Source organism: Myxine glutinosa, chromosome 5 (assembly GCF_964187855.1).
Source record: "Myxine glutinosa chromosome 5, kmMyxGlut1.1, whole genome shotgun sequence".
In the NCBI taxonomy this organism is placed as follows: Eukaryota; Metazoa; Chordata; class Myxini; order Myxiniformes; family Myxinidae; genus Myxine; species Myxine glutinosa.
The window spans coordinates 157,612,597-157,637,231 of NC_136265.1; the positions used below are offsets into that span (position 1 = coordinate 157,612,597).

General features: G+C 44.6%; 1 protein-coding gene across 1 annotated transcript in view; it reads right to left on the reverse strand.

Annotated features, from left to right (window-relative positions):
* Positions 1–5,496: 5,496 nt before the first annotated feature.
* VPS39 (VPS39 subunit of HOPS complex) overlaps positions 5,497–24,635 on the reverse strand; it is a 59,078-nt gene continuing 39,939 nt past the window's right edge. Inside the window, exons 15-25 of the mRNA XM_068115873.2 lie at positions 22,185–22,271; positions 21,972–22,045; positions 18,640–18,738; positions 17,989–18,106; positions 17,287–17,415; positions 15,763–15,865; positions 13,149–13,194; positions 11,192–11,341; positions 9,415–9,549; positions 6,125–6,216; positions 5,497–6,037 (exon numbers count right to left, since the gene is read on the reverse strand). Coding sequence (XP_067971974.1) covers positions 5,959–6,037; positions 6,125–6,216; positions 9,415–9,549; positions 11,192–11,341; positions 13,149–13,194; positions 15,763–15,865; positions 17,287–17,415; positions 17,989–18,106; positions 18,640–18,738; positions 21,972–22,045; positions 22,185–22,271 — 1,112 coding nt within the window. The 3' untranslated portion in view covers positions 5,497–5,958. The remainder of the gene's footprint in view (positions 6,038–6,124; positions 6,217–9,414; positions 9,550–11,191; positions 11,342–13,148; positions 13,195–15,762; positions 15,866–17,286; positions 17,416–17,988; positions 18,107–18,639; positions 18,739–21,971; positions 22,046–22,184; positions 22,272–24,635) is intronic.

The following is a 24,635-nucleotide window of genomic DNA, read 5'->3' on the forward strand; positions in this document are numbered from 1 at the left end:
TGGATTAAATGGGATTGAATTTAAAAAATTGAATATTGGATAAAATTGGATCCACTTGAAAAAAGTGGATTAGGAAATTGGAGACCTGTAGACCAGGCGCTCCCAGGAGACTTGTGGACCAGGTGTTCCACCAGAGGAAAAAAGACCAGGTGTTCGTGGAGCACTTCACCTGCAAGAACGCCTTGGAACCAAGGTGGAAGGGACCAGTCCAGGTGTTGCTGACTACACCAACGGCAGTCTTTTGCAAGGGCAAGACTTCGTGGATCCACGCCACGCACTGTAAGTTGGCCATACAAGCACCAGACACCACACCCCCAGAACACAGTAAGGATGGGCCTAATCATAGGTACAATACTATTGATAGCGACAGCAGCTAGGGGAAATTCCGATTCCAATAGATGCGAAAACGAAACCCGACACCTCACCGTAACATGGGGACAAAGAGTATCACCACCATGTTTCGAACAGAAAGCCCTGCACACAAATTGGGTGAACGTAAAATGGCTAGCACTGTCGGCAGGGCCTGGACGCGTTGGCATGGTACTACAAAAGCAACGAGAGTTCCGGGAAGACGGGCGAGCTAGCATTGAGACCTTGGCCCAACCAGGATACAAATGGGGAACCCCTGATTTTAAGCTACAAACACGCACGCGCCTAGAGAAAGGCATGACTATGCAGGTCCGGTGCAGCGTCTGGACCCCTGGCGCGGCCGGTGGCGAAAAGAACTACATACGATGCAACGAATACATACTCACGCCACACCCCCAGAATAAGGCCCCAAAGAGGGGGGAAAACACATATTGGAAAGTGGCCAGGGAGGTGGCAACAATTCAAAATAGGACACACCGCTGGTCGTGCATGCGCTTTCCCCAAGCAGGCACCACAGGAATACACATGATAGTGCTACCTCTGTCCCTCAATGACCTCTGCTCACAACCTATCGATCCCCCATGTTTAGTCACCACGCTGGAAAGAGAAGGGGTTGACAACGGCAAGAGTTGCAATCGACAATTTAATTATCGCCCGTCAATGATTGCCCATGTGGCCGAGAGGCCTGCCCCCGTCTGGGTCAAACCACAGAAAGGGAGGGTCTGCCTCCAGGGTTCCGGCCACTTGCGTATGGGAGAATCAGAATGCGCCTACACTCTCCCCGGGAAGCTGGGACAAGGGAGCTCGGGGATTACATTACGAATAGTACTGCAAGATAAACACAACCACAACATAACGGCTATAACATTCTCTAGGGGGGTTAGTAGGATTAATGGGGTGGTAAAGGGACTCCAGTGCTTATCCACCCACCTGGTCCCACCCCATGGGACAATGTTTATATGCGGCGACAAGGCTTACCCCTATTTACCAAATAATTGGGGGGGCACATGTTATCTGGGTTCAGTCCTTCCTGACGTTGAGATACTGGATGAGCTAGACCCAAAGTCCTTGGACAGGCGTTATAAGAGGTCAGTCATGAACGAAGATGGAACCACTAAACTACACGGGAGCCTAGGGGAAAAGGTGTTTGGTTTCTTCTTCCCAGGAGCGGGCACAGTCATGGATAGTTTCCGGATAGATAAATTGGCTTTGGCCCTAGAAAAGGTGGCAAACGACACCGCTACGGCTCATGACATACTATTGGATCGATCGGATCGCGCGCGAAAATTCTTATACATTTAGCTGGCTCACTGACTGGTTCCAGGGATGGACGGGCACCATAGTGAAGTGGTTATTGACCGCACTGGCTGTGATAATCGGGGTAGTAATTTGGGGGGCACTAATGAAATCTCTAGTCCTCCTCTGTATGAGAAAGTATTTTACAGGATGGAAAGTGAAGAAGCCGCCGACAACAACTATGGCTCTGACCACAGAGGCCGTCGACCTGAACGGGTCCTTCAACAAGGCAGTTGCGACCGGCGCTCCAGAAAATTGTATTGAATTTTGTGACGACTGTGATACTTGTGTGGATCCCATGTGGGAACTGGCTGCTGCCTGTAACGGTGTATGTGATGACTGTGATACTTGTGCTATAAACCCCTTGCGTGTACTGGCTAACGCTGCTTATGTATTACAAGCTGACAGCTGCACGCCCCCTTCCGACCCAACTATGGATCTGATTGCGACACTGGGTCTGGCGGTTGAGGGACCCGACGTGGATATCCTAGACCCGCAAGCCGACCAGGCGCCCATGGGAGACTTTGACATAAAGGAAGTCCCTCTCTTTTCTTCAAATGTTTCGGATCTCTTTGATCCAAATGTTTCGGATCTCTTTGATCCACATGTTGCGGATCTCTTTGCTTCAAGTGATTCGGATTCGGATTTTTACGCTCTGTACCCTGACCAGGAAATTGAGACACAAGATACTGACGACATTTTGTATTCCCCAGAACAGCAACACGTGAGGGACCTCATGGGCATGACCGTTGATTAACTTCGAAGATCTGCAAGGACTGCGTCTGCAAAGGGTGGGGGGAGCCAGTTCCGCAGGGGAAGTGATGCACCCTCTGGCGGAGCAGAACCTCATCTGGACCAGACGTCTTCGTTGTGGATCCGAAACGTTAATGAACTTTCATGTTCTGAGCCCTCAGGCTCCGAGCACGCACCACACGACACGTTCGCCAAATGCACGGGCGAGGCGCTTTGGGCGCACGATATGCCCTTGGGAGATACCCGCATTACACAATTATTTTTTCAATACCCGCATTACACAATTATTTTTCAATAAAGCCCAATGTGGCACGTTGTCTCTTAAGATACTTTGTCTCGACGAGACAAGAGGAAGGAATGTCAAGTAGTAGATTTGTTATTGCCTAAAGTTCAGTTATAGACGTTAGGCGTAATGTGTTATGATTTAAATGTTGTCTAGAAATGCTATTTTCATAAAGTAAATAAAGGGTTTTTGCTTCGTTTTAGTTTTGATGAGGAAAGGCTTAAAATGAGGTCATGCTGAACAAACTGTATACGTGAGCTTTTTTCGAGGCTGGTCGTAAAACCACGCCCACAGGCGCGTGATTTTTTGTAACGCGAGTAGAATGTTTAGAGTGCAGACATAAACCTATCGTTAACTATATATATTTTGTTTTAATCTCAGCAACGCATGACTCTGTATAAACATGCTTTGGATTACTCATGTACACAAACCCATAAAATATATGGGTTTGTTTGGCTAAGCATACACTCTTCTCTTTGTGAGTTACAGTTCTGTTTTCTCGGAGCCCAGAAAAACAATTGGTCCAAATGATAAAGGAAAGGCTGACTCCCCCGAATGATAACGGTGGGAGGGACTCTCGCCAGTCGCTTCGTTCTCTCGGAGATTTTTCTGATAAATCGTATTCGTATATAAGTGAATGAGAATCAATGCGTTGGCAGGAAGGCTTGACGTGGCATGAGACTGGCTCTTGCTATAGATGTCTTGGCCTCCTCCGGATCTGTATAAGTTGGTTCTTTAATAAAGCTGCGCCATTCCAGGCTATTGTGGACTTCTTTTGCAAACGAAGAGCTGATTCTTCACATGTATGTATGTATGTATGTATATGTATATATATATACATACATATATATATATATATATATATATATATATATATATATATATATATATATATATATATATATATATATATATATATATATATATATATACGTATATATATATATATATATATATATATATATATATATATATATATATTGTCGTGCGAAGCCTCCGGTTAATACATAGTTGTTGTTGTTATAGTTGTTGTTGTTGTTGTTGTTCACCATCTCCTGGTACAGCATGGGAAGCATGGCTTGGGGTGGATGGAGCATGAGCGATGGGGAAAGGCATGTGTGAAAGAGAGGAGGAAGATGGTTGAGAGGGAGGTGAGAATAAAGGAAGAGGAGGGGAGATATGTGAAAGCAGTCGGTCAGGCACAGCAAGGTGCTTGGACTAAGTGGGAAGGTGTGCGGGTGAGGATATTGAAGTGGCAAGAGATTTGGAGGATGGAGCCAATATTGTTGAATTTCCTGTTGCGGGCAACGTATGATGTGCTTCCATCACCAGTAAACTTGAGATTGTGGGGGTTGTTGAGGAGAGATGTTATTTGTGTGGAGGTGTGGGAACGGTGCAGCATGCACTGAGTGCATGCTCAGTAGCATTGGCAGCAGAAAGATACAGGTGGCGACATGATCAGGTGCTGGCGGTGGTGGTGCAGATGGTGCAACAAGAGGTGCTGAGATCGAGAGAGAGAAGAGTGGAGAAGGAGACTGATGGGGGAGAGATGGGGTTTGTCAAAGAGGTCCAAGTGGTAAAAGGTGGAAAGAGGAGGAGGTGGAAAGCAAGAGGGCTGTCAGATGCTTGTGATTGGCAGGTGGTGGCAGACCTAAAGCCACAATTGGTATTCCCAGAGGAGATCTGTGTGACAAGGTTGCGGCCTGACATTGTCATTTGGTCAAGTGCAACAAGACACGTCATCTTCGGGGAGTTGTCGGTACCTTGGGAAGAGAACATGGAGGAGGTGCACGAGAGGAAGAGAGGAGAGTACAGTGAGCTGGAGGCAGAGTGCCGGGAGAAGGGATGGCGAGTTTCGTGTCAGCCATTTGAGGTGGGGTGTCAGATGAGGGTGTATGTCAGAGGGTATATTGGCAATTCCTTTTCTATATTTCTTGCTAGGCTGGGAGTTTGTGGGACAGAAAGAAGGAGGATGTGTGACAAGGTGGCCCAGGTTGCCTTGAAAGGCTCACTTTGGATATGGAGGAGGTTTATGGAGGCACGTCGAACGGTGCAGGTCGAGGTTGTGGGTGGTGGTTCATTTCAGCCTAAAGGGGTAGTGACTGAGCATGGAAGAGAAATGGAGGTGTATGTGTGTGTGTGTGTGTGTGTGTGTGTGTGTGTGTGTGTGTGTGTGTGTGGCAGGAGTGGGTGTGGTTTTGCATGAATGTGTGTTATTCGAGTGGTGCATGTTGTAAGGGTAGGTGGTCGGTTGGTTAGGTGTGGTTTTTTTTGGTGTGTGAGTGAGTGGATGAGAGGGTGAGAGGCTGTAGATTCTGGGATTGGAGGCGGTTTTGTTGTTGTAGTCTGTGTTCTCACTGGCTGGGGGTGGGGGTATGTACGTATCCAGGTGTAGCTGCTGCATGTGGAGGCGTATGTGCCTCTGCTGGTCCACCTTAACTGACCGTATGAACTATAAAGGTCGGAGGGCCGAAACGGGATGATGCTGAGGACCTCGACTGAGGTCAGTGAGGACCCGGTCAGTGAGGGACACTTGTGACAAGGTGTGTTTTTAAATTATACTTATCCACACACAAACGTGGATGTTGGTGCTGTCGAAGCAATTTCTTGGGAAGGGTTATAACTGGGTGCATTGTCATTGGCTGTCCATGCTCTATCCTTTTAAACACCGAGTGTCAAGCAAGGGAGCAGAATGTACCATTTTCATCGGCTTTGGTGCGTCTTGGTGCCCAAACTACCGACCTCCCGGACTCAGAGCTCTAACCATGAGACCACCATGAGACCACCGAGTCCGATTGATTGTGTATATACAATTGTTTAATACAAGCTGTACAGATAACAGCAAAGACCCAAAATTAGAGTTAGGTTTCACAGAATGCAAGATCGACAATAAAATAACTATGTACAAGGTGGTGCTGTAATGTACAGTTAATTCACACGGTATTATCGTAGCTTGACGTTTTAAATAAAGTTTAAACTGACATTTTCCTTCATCATACAAAAGGGTGAAACGGCTCATCTGCCGAGAGCAGGACGAAACGTTCAACGCTAAACCCTCCGGTCATGTACCTTTGTTTTGCATTTACTGTTAAAAAAAATCACCATTTATTTGTCACGCGTTGGATCTTCAATCCAGGCCTGTCGTCTCAAATAGTTGGCTCATTCCGAGCCAAATAAAATCGTACCGGTTCGCACTTTTGCTAACCGGGAACGCTCTCGAACTGGTCCTTCGCTTGCTGATGGAGACGCACGTGCGACTATTCCATTGGGCATACTTTGGGGTCCTTGCAGCAGGAATAGTGTACGACAACGCCGGATGGGTACCTTGCAAATGCACTGGAAAAGAAAAAGGGCAGCGGCATGGAACAAATTTCCTCATTCGATACGACATCAAGATTTCCTCATTTGTCCCACAGTTTATACCTGTTTCCGATCTTCTTCCTGCACACGCGGCAGATCCTCTCTTCCGTGATGACAAACTTGACATTCTCGTAGAAGATTTTATGTTCTTTTGCCTGAGAGGTAAAGAGAACGAGCAGTGCTCATTGGTTAGTTATTCGTGGAAAACCACCATGTCCGTGTTCAAACCGATTCAGGATCAATTGATGACGGTGGAGTCGATTTCTATGTACATCTCTGCACCACATGAGTATCACCAACACCTTGGTAGATTCGCATTGTTACACCTTACTGGTGTTGAGCAATTCCGACGTTTATTAAGATGAACAATACAAAAAAATAATAATAATCGGTTTCAAATACACTTTCACACAAAAATTTGTTTTGGTTCATTTATCAAGATTCGAGAAGGAATGAATTGTTGATGGGTTCTCTTGCCAAGTTCGTCAAGACCATACTGAAGGGTCATTGCAACTACTACAAAAAAAGACCGACAGAGTCGAACACCGCTGTCGCCAGGCTTGGATCTGCTGCCCCCCCCCACTGTCATGTGACCAGATCCTCAGCTCTGATGTGTGGACGTTTGTGAGGAACACACATGCATGCACCAGATGGTCAGACAAATGCTGTTCCAGCCGGCATTGCCTTACAGGCTACGCCGTAAAAATATGGCTGCAGAACCACGTGACCGATCACATCATCAATTTTTTTTTTCTCGACCAATTTATCCCTCGATCACGCTCACTAACTTTCCTACTGAACGGATCAAGCGTTCTACTTGTCGATTTACGACGTCATAATTAAGGCACCTATGACATCATCATTAACACGTTATTCCTTATGGGGATTACCTCACAATGAGCTACCTTTCAATTTTTCCATGGAGCGGTTTTGGAGATATGGAGGTGTAAAATTTTTCGATTTTTCCAAGATGGCGCCCGTACAACCTTATCTATGACGTCATAATTAGCATTAAAAAATATACAGGAGGAGGCGCTGCTATGGTTAAAATGTCGTGCCAATCGGACCAACGGTGGCAGAGAAAACGAATTTTAAAGGGAATAAACCCACAAAATGCCAGCGGAAGGGACATGCATACATACGTACATACATACGTACATACACCGGATAGACAAACAAACAGACGGCATTGCCCTATGAACTACACCGTAAAAACCAGGATGAAAATCCTCAGAGGACACCACCACCAACCACACCTCAAAAATGCCCCAATAACTTTTAAATGAGCCTTTTTCAGAAATTTGGCCATCTAATGTTGGTAAGAGTATGTTTACCCCTATGGTAAATGCAACACGGTTGAAGGGTGCAGGTGACGTCGAGCATTAGCCCCAAGTCAGATCAAGAGGAGCAAATGTGGATGGAGAGAGGATTATCACGTGCCTTCAATTTCACACGGGAAGATTTCAGATGCTTCTTTCAAGAATGCACTTGGTTGAGCACATTCCTCCGCCAGGCTGAACAGTTTGTGTGTTGTATCCCACTGATAGGTCGGGTCTGGATTCGAACCTGAACCAAAATCTAATCGGCTTGTTCTTGTCACATAACCAACGCGTCCACCAAGTTTAGTCATAACTCGTCCACAACTTTTTTTTAAATATCATATATCGCTTTTCGCCCGAACTCTCAATGGTGAAGAATCGCTTCAAAAATTAAATAAATCTCGTATCCGAATCCATATTCAGATCTTCACCAAAATTCAATCGGCATGTTCTTGTCACCTACCCAACTCGTCCACCAAGTTTCGTCCAAATCCGTCCACAACTTTTTGAGATATCCTGCTATGTATAGTTTTTGGCCCGATCTCCCAATGGTGAAGAAACACTTAAAAACTTCTAGTAGCCGGATCCGAATCCGGTTCTTCACCAAAATCTAATAATTTCGTCCTTGTCACATACGCTACATCTCTGCCAAATGTCGTCCAAATCCATCCACAACTTTTTGAGATATCCTGCTATGTATAGTTTTTGGCCTGATCTCCCAATGGTGAAGAAACACTTAAAAAATTCTAGTAGCCGGATCCGAATCCGGATCTTCACTAAAATCTACTCATTTCGTCCTTGTCACATACACTACATCTCTGCCAAATTTCGTCCAAATCCATCCACAACTTTTTGAGATATCCTGCTATGTATAGTTTTTGGCCCGATCTCCCAATGGTGAAGAAACACTTAAAAAATTCTATTAGCCGGATCCGAATCCGGATCTTCACCAAAATCTAATCATTCCGTCCCTGTGACACACGCTACATCTCTGCCAAATTTCGTCCAAATCCATCAATAACTTTTTGAGATATCCTGCTATGTATAGTTTTTGGCCCGATCTCCCAATGGTGAAGAAACACTTTAAAAATTCTCGTAGCCGGATCCGAATCCGGATCTTCACCAAAATCTAACCATTTCGTCCTTGTCACATACGCTACCTCTCCACCAAATTTCGTCCAAATCCATCCACAACTTTTTGTTTGAGATATCTTGTTCACAGACAAACACAAACAAACAGACAGGGGTGAAAACATAACTTCCATCCACCTTCAGTGGCAGAGGTAATAATTCACACAATTATCTGTTACGCTCATCCTTTAAATGCCTATTCCATACTCTCAATTACTTCGGGGTCTCTGCAACTTGTGTGCATTTGGATTTAAAAGCAATTTCTGACAAGATGCGTCAATCTGATGCTGAAGTTGTCTCCACTGTGGTCACTGAATCGGACTGCGCCTGCAATATTGACAGACGGGTATCTTTTCAACCTTCATCAACTGAAGATTTTTCTAATAATTGACTTGCCATCCTCGGCAACTCGTTCGAAGTAATGATCCTGAAAACCACATCCATTTTCCCTACAATTGCCTCATTTCATTGATTTGTGACAAGAATCTGTGAAATTCTTTCCGTAAATGACCTTTACCATGTGACCTCAAAAAGCCAGAACATCGACGACCGCAGCAATGCCCAACCCGCTTTCGTTTCCTCCCTCCTCCACCTCATTTTAACATCACTGCGTCTTCTCTCTTCTATGATACCCTTCTATGATATGATTGGTACAACTCCCGTTGGTGTTTGACCTTTTATCTTTCACCCTATATCTTCCAGCTCCTTCAATATTGGACCTCTGCCCAAAATTATGTAAACCCTACCTCCACCAACATTTACTTATTTTACTCGGACGAAGGACTAATGCTCGAAACATCAGGTACTCCTCGTTTCCGCATGGTGGGCAGCGCCCTTTTATCAGCTTCCAGTTGATAGAATCCATCATTGCTCCAAACGATAGCAAAACTGGATTAACCTTACCCTCAGGTGCTGGGTGTAACATAATCCCTTCAGGAGTTGATAGTAGTGTTTTTGTTGCCATTTTTCCTCGAGGACCTTTTCCAAAAAGTCACCGATCTCCCTCATCTCCACGTCCAGGGGCAGCAGCCTCAAGGCCTACGAATACAAGGAAGCATTCTAGAATGTTCATTTGGATACATTTATTTGTTTGTTACTTCAACTGGACTACCGTCCAGTTGAGTTCATCACATACTGAACCCTCCGGCGTCCGTCGTCTGTCGTCGTCGTTGTCGTCGTCGTCGTCGTCTGTCCTCCGTTAACTTTTCGACGTTAACACTACAGCGTCCATAAATATCAACCGATTCTGATCAAACTTGACATGCGGCATCCTTACCGCAAGGACCAGGTTGGCATTACATTTCAGCCCGATCCGTTGAAAAATGGCGGACTTAGGCGACCATTTTGTTTTTGGTCATGAAAACGACGTTGACACTCCAGCGTCCACAAATATTAACACATTTTGATCAAACTTAGAATGTTTAACCCTTACCACACAAGGTAGGTTGCTATTGCATTCCAACCCGATCCGTCACAAAATGGCCGCCATATTGTTTTTTTTAGCTCCGAAACGACGTTAAGACTTTAACGTCCACAAATATTTATGGATTTTGATCAAACTTGGTGTGTGAGACTCTTACCACACAAGGTAGGTTGGTTGCTATCGCATGTCAACCCGATCTGTCACAAAATGGCCGCCATAGGCCGACATTAAAGTTGTCCAGTCAGTTCAGTTGAGTTCTGCTTCCCTAGATGCTCTAGTTTCTAAAGCCTTCAAAACAATCCATTGCTGTAACATCACCAGAATCTCAATCATTCGTGCAATGGAAACCAACTCCATAGGCCACTCCCATGCACACTACCTCTTTGTTTGAGGTTGGTGGGGTTTTTTTGCCACCTCTCAGAAAAAAAGACCTCTCAGAAAATAATATTAGATTAGCCTAAATTTCCCAATGTAATAGGCTTACATCACCATGAGTGAGCCAATTAAAAATAGTGCATCAAGTACATCGCATCAAACAGGAAATGCATGACATATGACTGAGTAAAGACAGAAACGGGTGGTAATCGGATTCCTGTGGAATCGGCAGCTTCAACTTCAAAGTGGGAGTTGAGAACATCGTAGTGGGTTGGGTGGTGTGGCCTAGTGACGGGAGGGCAGGGTGTAGTGCGGAGAATGAAGGTGTCTGGGTCTGGGCTGGCGACCGAAGGGGCCCGAGTCTGGGGCGGCGACCAAGGGGGTCTGGGTCTGTGGCAGCAACCTAGGGGGTCTTGGTCTGGGACTGAAGGGGTCTAGGTCTGAGGCGGCCACCGAGGGGGTCCAGGAGGTGGGCCAATTTAGAAGAAGGAGACGAGGCTTAGGTGCAAAGGCGGTTCATGAAATGGCTTTAAATGTGGTTCGAGTGATACATGGTTCTATCATGGCATAAAGGTGCAAACAATCGAGTCGTGAACATCTTAGAATTTACCCCGGACATGTCGTTTATCGGTCACACAAGGAAGCAGCTCACATTTTCTGAGAGGTGGCAAAAAACCCCACCAACCCCAAAGGGGTAGTGTGCATGGGAGTGGCCTATGGAGTTGTGTTCCAACAAAATATGAATAGATGAAAATACCCATTTTTAAAATCAGTTCAAATACTCAATCTTTGGGTTGTTAAAAATTCAAATTAAATGCCAATTCACACCTCAATTATGAGGAAAAATAAACTGCATAAACAGCAAAGGAGCATCTAGCTTACCCGGATGGTGTCCAGGCGATTGTACGACTGCTTCAGCAGCCTGAGAGCTGCCTTCCGGTCAGCTTGGGACTTCCGGACCATGTCACCAATGATGCCGAGCTGTTGAAAGGCCGGAGGCTGCAGATAGGTGCGCAGCAGCAATAGGTACACCTGCGAGGGAAGGAAACCGAGCAAGTGCATGAAAAAGAGTTTATCACCTGCTCTTCTGCTCATTCACTAAAACCTATACGTCAAGTCGTTAATAAAATTAATGACACATGACCAAGACGTGGGAAAAGGTCACTTAATCCACCAAACCTGTCGCACATCCTCACCACCGAAACATTCAAGCACTGCACTGAAAATGACAATCCTTAGCAGGAAATCGTTTAGCTTTGCTTTCAACATTTTTATTACCTCTGCCAAGGAAGGTGGATGGAGGGTATGTTTTCACCCCCGTCTGTCTGTCTGTCTGTCTGTCTGTCTGTTTGTGAACAAGATATCTCAAAAGGTTGTGGATGGATTTGGACGAAATTTGGCGGAGAGGTAGTTGATGTGACAAGGAAGAAGTTATTAGATTTAGGTGAAGATCCGGATTCGGATCCGGCTAGTATAAGTTTTTGAGTGATTCTTCACCATTGGGAGATGGGGCCAAAAACGATACATAGCACGATATCTCAAAAAGTTGTGGACAGATTTGGACGAAACTTGGCAGAGAGGTTGTGTATGTGACAAGGAAGAAGTTATTAGATTTAGGTGAAGATCCGGATTCGGATCCGGCTAGTATAAGTTTTTGAGTGATTCTTCACCATTGGGAGATAAGGCCAAAAACGATACATAGCACGATATCTCAAAAAGTTGTGGACAGATTTGGACGAAACTTGGCAGAGAGGTTGTGTATGTGACAAGGAAGAATCGATTCAATATTGGTGAAGATCCGGATTCGGATCCGGCTAGTATAAGTTTTTGAGTGATTCTTCACCATTGGGAGATAAGGCCAAAAACGATACATAGCACGATATCTCAAAAAGTTGTGGACGGATTTGGACGAAACTTGGAAGAGAGGTTGTGCATGTGACAAGGAAGAATTGATTCAATATTGGTGAAGATCCGGATTCGGATCTGGCTAGTGGAATTTTAAAAGTGATTCTTCACCATTGGGAGATAGGGCTAAAAACGACACATAGCACGATATCTCAAAAAGTTATGGACGGATTTGGCCAAAACTTGGTGGACATGTTGGGTGTCTGACAAGGACGAATCGATTCAATTTTGGTGAAGATCTGAACATGGATTCGGATACGATAATTATTTAATTTTTAAGTGATTCATCACCATTGAGAGATCGGACGAAAAGCGATATACAACATATTTTAAAAAGTTATGGATGAGTTATGACTAAACTTGGTGGACGAGTTGGTGAGGTGACAAGAACAAGCCGATTTGATTTCGGTTCAGGTCCGAATCCAGATCCGGCCTATTGTGGGAAACAAAACATAAACTGTTCAGCTTGGCGGAGATATGCTCTCTACCGAGTGCCGTTCTGGTTTATCTATTTTTGCTTGGACAACAAGACAACTCAGATGGAGGAGCTGTAAATCAAAACCATCTCGCATCGCTTTGTCTGCATTCCCGATATAAAACGGTTTCTTACAATTTGTTTGAAGCAAAGAACTCTACTTCAGTAAACCTCCCCCTCCCCTCCCACAACACAGAAGAATGTTCAAGCAGGTAATCCAAGTCTAATTGGTTTGTGAGACAGGTGAGAGTGAATGTATCGAAGAAGCAATTTCAAGGGTGAAATATTAAACGACGTTTCTGATGGACGATTGATACGAGGCTATTGTTTAGGGAAGGACCCCATCTCTTTATTGCACATGCGCAGGTTAAAGGGTGGGGTGGAAGGGGGTGGGGGTTAATTGTGAAAATAAAATATGGTAAAATCATTACAAGCAGCATGACGTAAACATGGACTCACATCTTTATTTCCTTCTTTCTCTTTATCATAGAACTTCCGGCAGTGGCTGCAGAGAGAACAGTATTACACATTGGCCCCCTGGAGGGTGTATTTTAACCTTTGGAATATCAAGCCACGTGATGCCAAAAAGGATAGAGTTCAAAAATAACTTCCTGGTTGGGTTGGTCTGTTTAGTGATCAGATATGAGCATGTGACTTAAACAGTGGACAAACCAATAAAGAATGTTTTGTGGACAAATAAAATTTAATTTACACTAAAAAATAAGAAATAATCAAACATCAGTTCCTCGACAGTCAATTCAATAGAAATGAAAAATGAGATAACCAACACAGACATGGTGAAAACAACACACCTCATAATGACTATCGACTCAAGATCACCATCTATATATCTGTAATTTGGCGCTCCAACCTAATGAGCGAACGTCATGACGTCATCACCACGTATGTCCGCATTGCCTGCCAAGCTCCGGAGGGGCCATCTGGCAGTGCGTCATTATGGATGTTAAATTCAGATACTGTCACAAGTGGATGCGAAACTCACAGTTACCGACCTGGTTTCATCCTTGTTGGGGCTTAATCAGGGCAACGCAGTGAGCCTTCCATACACTTATGACTCTGAAAACCTTTTGGTTATATATCAGTCATTATGCGACTTCATACCATCAGTGGTGAACTGCCAGTAAGGTATCCCATCCAGCTTTTGCTGCACCTTACTGGGAGCGATAAATACCGCCTGCCACACGGTAACATTATCTCTGGTATCCACTCACTGTACCCAACACCCAACAAGCGATAGGCACCCAACAGGGGCAAAACCAGGTCGGTAACTGAGTTTTGCATCCACTTGTGACAGTATCTGAATTTATAATCCATAATGACGCACTGCTAGATGGCCCCTCCAGAGCTAGGTAGGCAATGCGGACATGCGTGGCGATGACGTCATGACGTTCGCTCATTAGGATGGAGCACCAAATTACAGATACTAATTAGTTACTCGCAACCACATCCAGGTCGACTCCATATAGTGAGTGGATACCAGAGATAATGTTTCCGTGTGGCAGGCGGTGCTTATCGCTCCCAGTAAGGTGCAGCAGTAGCTGTATGGGACACCTTACTGGCGGTTCCCCACTGATGGTATGAAGTTGCATAATGACTGATATATATATATATTGTTGCGGATCTCTCCGTCGGCCCTTTTTCCCCTTTCCAAGGGGGGATTAATCCCCTTGTCTGTGACTAACCGACGTGAGTCCTGAAGCTGCCCAGCTCCCTCCAGGGAGGCAGGTGAGCAACCTCGTCCGAGACCGCGGACAAGATGTTAATTGCCGAGCGGATTAGCAGCCGCGGCTCGAACCATTAACAGAACTAGACCCGATTCTTAGTCGTTGGCCAAATCGTGCCACAGGTATTCAATGAGGGAAAAGACAAGGACGAACGGATGTGAAGGAAAGAAGGCAAGGTAGGAAGAACAAATATAATTTATTACTAATATTTACAGGACCAAAGAAACCAAGGAAGAGGGAAAAATACGAAAATAAAGACAGAAGGAGTAAGACGACACAGTGCAAATATTAACTTATTCAAGCTTACTTAAACCCCAGGACAACATAAAGGACAGACGACAATCAGACTTACACGGGCAATGAAGCAGGAATGAATGGCTGGAAGGGGAGGAAAGTTCAGCTGGAGCTTGCTCCCGCACGGAACGTCGGGCTCGACCTCGACGGCCACCGATGCCACCGCAATGTGGTTTCCACGTAGCAGCGGGTCGAAGCTGCGTGTCACAGGGGGGTTGGACTACGGTGGTCTCAAAGCTGCGGTTGGTTCAGCTGCGGTGGATTCAAAGCTGCGGTTGGTTCAGCTGTGGTGGATTCAAAGCTGCGGTTGGTTCAGCTGCGGTGGACGGCTCACTCATCTCTCTTGGACTCAGGTGGGGGCGTCGCGTGACGGGTTATATATCGCCACACCCTGGAACGTTCGCGAAACTGCCCGATCGTTCTCTCTCCGCCCTCTCAAGCCAAACCCCTCATCCTTGGTTGGTTGATCGGGGTGGTTCACTCCTCTCTGATGACGAGGTGGGGCCACACCCTTCTTCCCCGAGTTGACCGCGTGTTCAATGGAGGGCGAATGCAGTTGGCAATCCGAATGGCGATGTGGATGGCAATAACCCCATCCAAAGTTACTGGCATTTTGAAGATGCCATGGGGGCGTCGGAGGGATCCTATCTTATTTCAATTCAGTGCAATGCAGAGTCAACTAGTGGGAACAGAGCCTTAAACTACATAGAATAAGAAATAACTATTGAAAGGTATATGATTTTCTACGTGCATGCGATGGATTAACTAGGGGGACGACCTTTGATCTTTACACTTAACGGAGGTATTTACAAGAATTACTTACATTACTAAGGGTGAGATATACAAAAAAAAACACAGGATTCTCAAATCCGTTACAATATATATATATATATATATATATATATATATATATATATATATATATATATATATATATATATATATATATATATATATACACACCAGCTTCCCCAACCATCCATCCATCCCCCAACCATTCATCAATCACGGTGTGTGGCTGGAGGTTTGCTCACTTTTCTGCCAGCTCATAATTGTGAAGGACATGAACGTAGAGGAGAAGAGCCTGTTCATGGTTTCCCATCCGTCCCAGGAGCACTGCTCGCTCCTCAAGTAATCCTGCAATGGTGACACGATTATAATCCAATACAATCACCTTATGAGGGTACACAAAACGTATCACCACCACCACACCTCTCTCCCACAAATCACAAAGGAATAACGGTCCTGCACCAGCGAAACTAAGCTTGGTGTTGGCTTAACGGTCGCCGAGGGGGTCTGGAAACCGAGGGGTTTCTTGCAAGTTTCACACATTAGTCCCAAAGGTGGCTGCTGCTTACAACCCCATATCGATAAGCACTCCCAGATCCTTCTCCTGGGTGACATGCTCCAAAACTACCTCTTGCATCATGCAATCCCTTTTTTACAAATACGTTGTTGGACTACAAAGGCTCTGCATGGTTGTTGTTCGTGCTGTGGCTCTTGTGGGGGGTCCATTTTTTAAATGTGCACCCATTGGTCGGCCAGTTCTTGGTTACCACCCACATTTGTCGCTTGATTCCACCCACCATGGCACCCAGACAAAGTAATATGGCCGCCATTGTGGTTTTCTGGTGGGCCTAAAACATCATGCCTGTAGGCACCTGCTGAATATACAATACCTGGGTTTGTTGCGTCAGATTTCCATTAATGCCTTTGGGTCAACAGAAAGATTTCAAGGAGATTGAAAGCAAAGGTTCTGATGTCCTGCGTAACGCCAGCTTACCTTTACGGTCTGGAGACGGTGGCACTGACGGAGAGACAACAACAGAGGCTGCAGGTTTGTGAGAATAGCTGGGTCAGGGGGATTGTGGAATGAAGAGGGTGGATGAACTGAGGGAGGAGATTGGTGTGTAGATGAGCTTGATGGGGAGATTGGTGAAATGCCGGCTGAGATGGGCTAAAACATTTGGTACTGATGGGGAAGAGAGAATGGCAAAGCGAGCAGATAGGTTGAGGGAACAAGGTAGGAGGAAAAGAGGTAGACTGTGGTGCAGATGGGAACATTGTGTGAAGAGGGATATCAGTAAGGTCTGGGTGGTCGGAGAGTGGGGAGAGTTGGCCGAGGACAGAGAGGAGTGGAGGAGTATTGTGGTCAAGGCTGGGCAGGAGCTTCATGCCATCGGACCTCACCAATTACAAAGGGAAAAGGAGGAGAACAACAAAGTTGTTCATCTTTTTTTAAGAGTGCTTTAAATGTGTGTTTCTCAATCGGCACGTTATTGGATTTTGTCGCAGATCGTGACCACAGCGCAGTCAATTCTTGTTATTATATTGTACAAGTAACAGCTCCCAACTGTAAAATAAATAAAACTGGACAATTCACAGCAATGAGAAAAGTCAACATGAGATCCAATTTGAAATTGTTGGATAACCATTGGTCGGTATCCTAATTAGCGAGTGTGCACCGTGTTTGCACACCATTCTTTGCAGCAGATGTTCCCACATTGGTGCGACTAAATACTGTTTGGGAAATATTGGATAAACAGTGCGGCCCTCACCATCCAAGGGAAAGTCGGTGATGAGTTGCTCCGGCTGGTAATGTATGGAACTCTCCAGGAAGCGGATCAACCTGCTGCGGAACTCCCCGAGTAGGCCTGGCTCCTTGCCCACTGTAGATGGTCTTTGTCCTAAACAACAGTAGCAAAATTCAAAAGCAATCGTCAAATAATATATTTTTATTTTTATTTTTTCTTCAAAAAAGGTAAACCAAATCAGTCACACAGTTGTGAAAACACAACTTCTGTGAAGATGTCCTTGCACAGAAACCAAAAGGTGAACCAGTCTGGGATAAAATGCAAACTCCAGATTAATTTTGATGTCAGATGAATCTTCGTCATTTTCCAGACTACGGTGTTACATCACCAAGTGTGCCGTCCCTAAGATGACGTTAAAGCTGGGTGTCCCATATGCCAGCATTAGCTGGTAGGCATTAATGATCTAAAAGTTTCTTTTGCAAAGAGTAGGTGAGTTATCGTCGGCACCCTGAACAAACTATAAATACATGCCACCTTCAGTCAAACGTCAGACCTGGCGAGCTGTTTCGCAAAAGACTTGGTCCAATTGAACACATTCTATGAGGCACCAACTCTCTCATGGGACATGGTGTAAAATATGATGACAATAAATAAGTAGGTGAATTATAAAGTGTCACCAATTCAAACTTTCACAGGTGTGAATGGTCTTTGGAATGTATAAAATACCTGGCTCAAGGCCCTGCAGGTACTGCTTCATCAGTGCAAGGACCTTTTCCCGGTACAGCTCAATCAGGCGATTGTGGAACAGTGGTTGTGTGTCCATGTAATTATATATCACGTGCTCCTGCCCACAGAAGCATATCAGTATCTCGTACAAACCCACTTTGCAGCAACACAAGCCAAAAATGCAGACATTCTGTGTTCTGAAGCCACAAAAGCACCAAATCATTTTAATACATCGCACCTTAAATTTGTCTAAAGGCTAACCCCCGCTCTAGCAGGGAAAATGGCCTTAAAATGCATGTTGTGTTGTGTTGTGTGCACCTTAAATTTGTCACCACTGGAAGCTCAAGACTCGAAATGCAATACCTTCCTCCTCCCAACCTAAATTATTCCATAAATTCTCATTGGTTCCATCGGTTTGGATCCACACTGGGGCCTATCTTCGTATAACCACGCCCCATAAAATGACCAATAACAAGCTATTTTGACATTTAGTGCAACAATCCGGCAGAAACCAGGCAAACCATGACACGGCAACCCAACCCTTAGGCTCGGGAAAACCTGGCAGACCAGCAACCTCCACCAAATGAGACCGCAGTCAATAATCCAGCAATGACTCGTGGCATGGCAGCCAGGCCCAATGAATAAGCTCACCAGGTAAGGAATGGCTAAGTCGCATGAATTGTTCTCGAGGAATCCAAGGATTTCGACCCTTGGCAAACTTTCCACTTCGGGAAGGTCTTCGGTAAATATCTGGAAAGCAACATTCAAGATCAATGACTCGAGAATTTAGGATACACAGGAGGTCATTCGGCCAATGCCTGCACAATACCAACACCTCCTCATCATTTATCACCTCCAGCACCTCCTATCAGTTTATCGACTTAATAATAGTGGCGCATGGAGTGCAGCTCGTCACGACACTTATGGGATTGAATAACGTTGTCTCTGAACATCTAATGTTTGCACCTGACTCTAAAAACTTCGTGTTTGAACCACCTGAGTGCTGCCATGGTTCATTTCACTGCAGTTTCATGTTATGTTTTTCCTTCAATCCAATTCACGTTATCCTACATGTGATTCCTTTTTTTTTTGCTCATTTTCACAATTATTGCTCTCTGGGTAAGACGCGTTACTTAATATGCTTGACATGGATGAGTCAATGCCAGTGTCCAACACTTACAAAAGTGCACAAGTTATGCCCACCAAGAAAAGTGATAACCTTAGTAAATTGGAAGATGTCAGCAACACTAACATTAATTGTTATAGTTAAAATGAAATTTAACGTTAAAATGGCTCCGAGTGTCCTGAAATCAGTTATCGGAGGCTTGGGTTATGTGTTGTTTACAAACACAACAGGAACATGTTTTGTGACGTGGGAGGAAAAATAAAAACTGCTCTTATGAACAAGGCCAGAACTTGGTGGTGTAATGCTTGGGGCATCCGCTCCGAATCTGGGAGGTCGGCGGTTCAGTCTTTCTTGGCCAAACCACATTTCAAAGTTGGCCTCCAAAGCCAGCCGCCAACTGGTCATCCTCCATACAAAGTACTTCCTTGGCATACCTGAACGCCTATCAACAGTGCATTCAGAAAGTATTCAGACCCCTTCACTTTTTTCACATTTTGTTATGTTGCAGCCTTATGCTGAAATCGTTTAAATTCTTCTTTTTTTACCCCTCATCAATCTACACTCAATACCCCATAATGACAAAGAGAAAACAGGATTTTAGAAAGTTTTGCAACTTTATTAAAAAGAAAAAACTGAAATATCACATTGACAAAAGTATTCAGACCTTTTGCTATGACACTTGAAATTTAGCTCAGGTGCCTCCCGTTTCTCTTGATCATTTTGAGATGTTTCTACACCTTGATTGGAGTCCACCTGTGGTAAATTCAATTGATTACCTTCGCAAAAGCGGAAGGTTATGTTTTGATCGCTGTGTATTTATTTGTATGTCTGTGTGTGTGTGTGTATGTTATTCGCATAACTCAAAAAGTATTCAACCGAATTGCATGAAATTTGGTGGGATGATTGGTTATTATACGGGACACATTTGATTAGATTTTGGGAGCAATCGGGTCAAAGGTCAAGGTCAAGGTCACGAAAAGGTCAAAATCGTATTTTTACCAAGTACAGAACAGTAGCTGCGGCGAAGGTATGCGCTCTACCGAGTGCCCGTTCTAGTTGGACATGATTTGGAAAGGCATACACCTGTCTATATAAGGTCTCACAGCTGACAATGCGTATCAGAGCAAAAACCAAGCCATGAGGTCGAAGGAACTGCCTGCAGAGCTCAGAGACAGGATTGTGTCGAGGCACAGATCTGGGGAAGCCTACAAAAAGCTTCTCCTCAGTGAAAGACACATGAAAGCCCGCTTGGAGTTTGCAAAAAAGCACCTAAAGGATTCTCAGATTGTGAGAAACAAGATTCTGTGGTCTGATGAAACAAAGATTGCTCAGTTTGGCTGGGCGGCCAGCTCTAGGAAGAGTCCTGGTTGTTCCAAACTTCTTCCATTTAAGAATTATGGAGGCCACTGTGCTCTTGGGAACCTTCAATGCAGCAGAATTTTTTTTGTTGGCTTCCCCAGATCTGTGCCTCGACACAATCCTGTCTCTGAGCTCTGCAGGATGCTCCTTCGACCTCATGGCTTGGTTTTTGCTCTGATATGCATTGTCAGCTGTGAGACCTTATATAGACAGGTGTGTGCCTTTCCAAATCATGTCCAATCAATTGAATTTACCACAGGTGGACTCCAATCGAGGTGTAGAAACATCTCAAAGATGATGAAGAGAAATGGGAGGCACCTGAGCTAAATTTCAAGTGTCATAGCAAAGGGTCTGAATACTTATGTCAATGTGATATTTCAGTTTTTTCTTTTTTATAAATTTGCAAAACTTTCTAAAATCCTGTTTTCTCTTTGTCATTATGGGGTATTGAGTGTAGATTGATGAGGGGAAAAAATTAATTTAAACGATTTCAGCATAAGGCTGCAACATAACAAAATGTGAAAAAAGTGAAGGGGTCTGAATACTTTCTGAATGCACTGTACCTACAAGGCCTTCATGTGCAGCTTGATGGAGTACTGCTCTCCCCTCTGGGCTGGCTCCCCTGCCCCACATCTTGCTCAGCTTGACGCAGTGGAAACCAAGGCCTTCAAGATCATTGGAATCTCCCGTGCTGAAGCTGAGTCTATGGGCCTACCACTTCGCCATGGTGGACAGGTTGGTTGTCTCTATGCTTTCTACCATCGCCTTTCTGGTCTTGCATCCTCTGCTATTTCCATGCCGTCTCCTCCAGGTTTCTGCGGGGCTCACACGATACACCATCAACCCACTTCTGATAAAACTACAAAAATCCAGAATCACTTCCAATCTCATTCTGCCCTCCAGGTCTTCGAGACAGCTGTTCACCGCCATCTCAAATCGTTCCCAATCCAAAACCATGATCTTGTCTACATTCTTTAACCCAACCCAAATCCCTCCTAATTTTCCAGTTTTTTCCTCCTTGGAGTTTCCTTCTCCATGCATGCGTGTTTTGTATCAGGCTTTTGTCTGTTACATCCTGATCTGTTCAGTGTACCAGCTCTTCCACGAGCCTCAACTATGTACACAAAAAAGGTCAGATAAATCAGAGAAGTAGGAGAGAGACAACATGAGATGCTTATAACTGGAGTAATAGTCTGCAAAATGATTTTCAAATGGCACATGACCTTTGATCTATTGAGCACAAGTTTTATCAGTTCATTGATGTATTACAATCCATACTTGTGCCAAGTTTGGTTGAAATCCCTTCACTGGTTCACAAGTTATCGCGGTAACAAAGCCAGATAACGGCCAGAATAGACCGACGGAAAATCCTAAATCACAACGCATCCGGCCTTCAGCTGCGGAGGCATAACAACAAGGCAAATGCATATCGCCTCGCACACAGAAATGCAAACTATTTCCGAAGGAAAGCAAAGAGAGAAAATAAAACACAGCAGACCTTGAGTCCTTCCTCGGCGTTGTCCTTAAGTACCCATGGTGAAAACTCAAAGATGAGCTTCAGGTTGTCTTTGCCTACAACGTTCACAGCCGACAGGCGCATCTTATTGTCTACCATGAGTATTATACCGTATTTACATTCTGCAGCGATGAAGGAACAAAGCACGAAACGTGAGTGGAGGAAAATTTCCATTTGAGACCATGAACATCTTACCGAGCCTCTGCAAATACTGGACCATCCTCTCGTGCCCTGTGAGGGGAGAGTTTGCCTTTTGCGATTGCTGCTTGAGAAGGTTTAAGGCTGGAGGGGATTGGGACAGGAGCAGGGGATGGGGGAGGAGAAAAATAAATAATTCAAAGAATATCTATCAGAGCAGCCAGTCCCCCTTTTTTTACCTACCTGTCCTCTAATAATCTCTGCTGCTCTTCAAACCAAAACATGCGTTATATCATACATACATACATACATACATACGTACATACATACAGTCACGTGAAAAAGTAAGTACACCCCATGTAAAGTTTTGACTTTTTCAACATATTTCAACATACAGCTATTTGATCTTCATTTCAACAATATTGATAGATAAAGGTGATATAATATCACAAATATCATGAAACATTTACATGTTGTAGTCCATTGTATAATTTAAATAAACATAAATGCAAATTTCGCATGTGGAAAAAGTAAGTACACCCTTGGCTCTAATAGGTGGTATTGCCCCCTTTGGCAGAAACAACCTCAAGTAGGCGTTTCTTATAACTGTCTACCAGTCTCTGACATTGATTGGAAGGAATTTTTGCCCACTCCTCCATGCAGAATTCTTTCAGCTGTGCAATGTTTGAGGGGTTTCTTGCATGCACAGCTCGTTTCAAATCCCCCCACAACATCTCGATGGGATTTAGATCCGGGCTTTGACTTGGCCATTCCTGAACCCTCCATTTCTTTCTTTTCAGCCATTCCTTGGTGGATTTACTGGTATGTTTAGGGTCATTGTCATGTTGCAAGGTCCACCTTTGTGTGAGCTTCAACTTTCCGACAGATGGCCTCACATTATCCTCAAGCACCCTCTGGTACAATGAATAATTCATAGTGGATTCTATAATGGTGAGCTGCCCAGGCCCTGATGCAGCAAAGCTGCCCCAAACCATAATATTTACACCACCATGCTTTACAGTTGGTATCAGGTTCTTGTGGTCAAATGCTGTCTTTGGTTTTCGCCAAACATGTCTTCTGGTACTCTGGCCAAATAGCTCTACCTTTGACTCATCTCTCCAGAGCACATTGTTCCAGAAGTGCTGGTCTTTGCCTAGGTGTTCATTGGCAAACTTTAGTCTTGCCCTGATGTTCTTTCTTGACAGCAAAGGCTTCCTCCTGGCACACCTCCCATGTGGATCAAATTTGTGCAGCCTCTTTCTCATGGTAGACTCGTGCACTTTGACATCAACAGTGGCAAGAGCCACCTGTAGATCCCGTGATGACATTCTGTGATTCTTGGAGACTTCTTTCAGCATCTTGCGGTCTGCTCTCGGGCTGAACTTGCTTGGGCGGCCTGGCCTGAACAAGTTGGCAGTTGTTTGGAATCTTCTCCACTTGTAGATGATCTTCCGGACAGTCGAATGATCGATTTCAAATTGTTTGGAGATCTTTTCAAACCCCTTCCTGGACTCGTAGGCATCTATAACCTTCTTTCTGAAGGCCTCAGAGAGCTCTTTTGATCTAGGCATGGTGATGCCGCACACTCCAACAACAAAGAGCAAACCAAACTAAATGTCTGAGGTTTAAATAAGACAGGTTCCTCCAAGATCCTCTCTAACGATGTTCTAATCATTTGCACCTGAGCTGGTGCACCTGATTCTAATTTTAGGTATTTGAAGTAGTGATAAATGTTGGGGTGTGCTTACTTTTTCCACATGCGAAATTTGTATTTATGTTTATTTAAATTATACAATGGACTACAAAATGTAAATGTTTCATGATATTTGTTATATTATATCACCTTTATCTATCAATATTGTTGAAATGAAGATCAAATAGCTGTATGTTGAAATATGTTGAAAAAGTCAAAACTTTACATGGGGTGTACTTACTTTTTCACGTGACTGCACATACATATTGTTACAGACGCGGTTTTAGATGTTATTTTACCGAGCGGTTGGTATTACCGCGTCCGAACAGTTACTCCCCGATTAGAACCCGATTCCACCCGACGTTGACCAGATCGCACCGCAGATATTCAATCGGGAAACCTCTAAAGCGACCGAAAGAGAAGGAAAAGAGAAGAAGACAGAGTACGGAGGAAGAACAGATTTATTATACACACACAAGCAAAAAGGAAGAGCGACCAAAATTATTTACAAGCAATGGATGGAAAAAGCAGTCACACAGTGCATCGTTAGCTTATTCTATTCAATTTACTTAATCCCAAGACAACGAGTAGGACAGACGACGTTCACACTTCCACGGGGGATATTGCAGGCAGGCTTGAGGTGGATTGCTGGAGGGGGGAGGCAGGGTCGGAGGCAGCAGCTCTCAATTCCTCGCGCTTTTGGCGGGAAAACCCTCCGTCGCGTATCCGCTGCTGTATACGTCACGCGCTGGCTCGGCACACCTGCTCCTCTCCTTCTGGTGGAGCCGTCTCCCTCCTTTCAGCGCGTCTCTCCA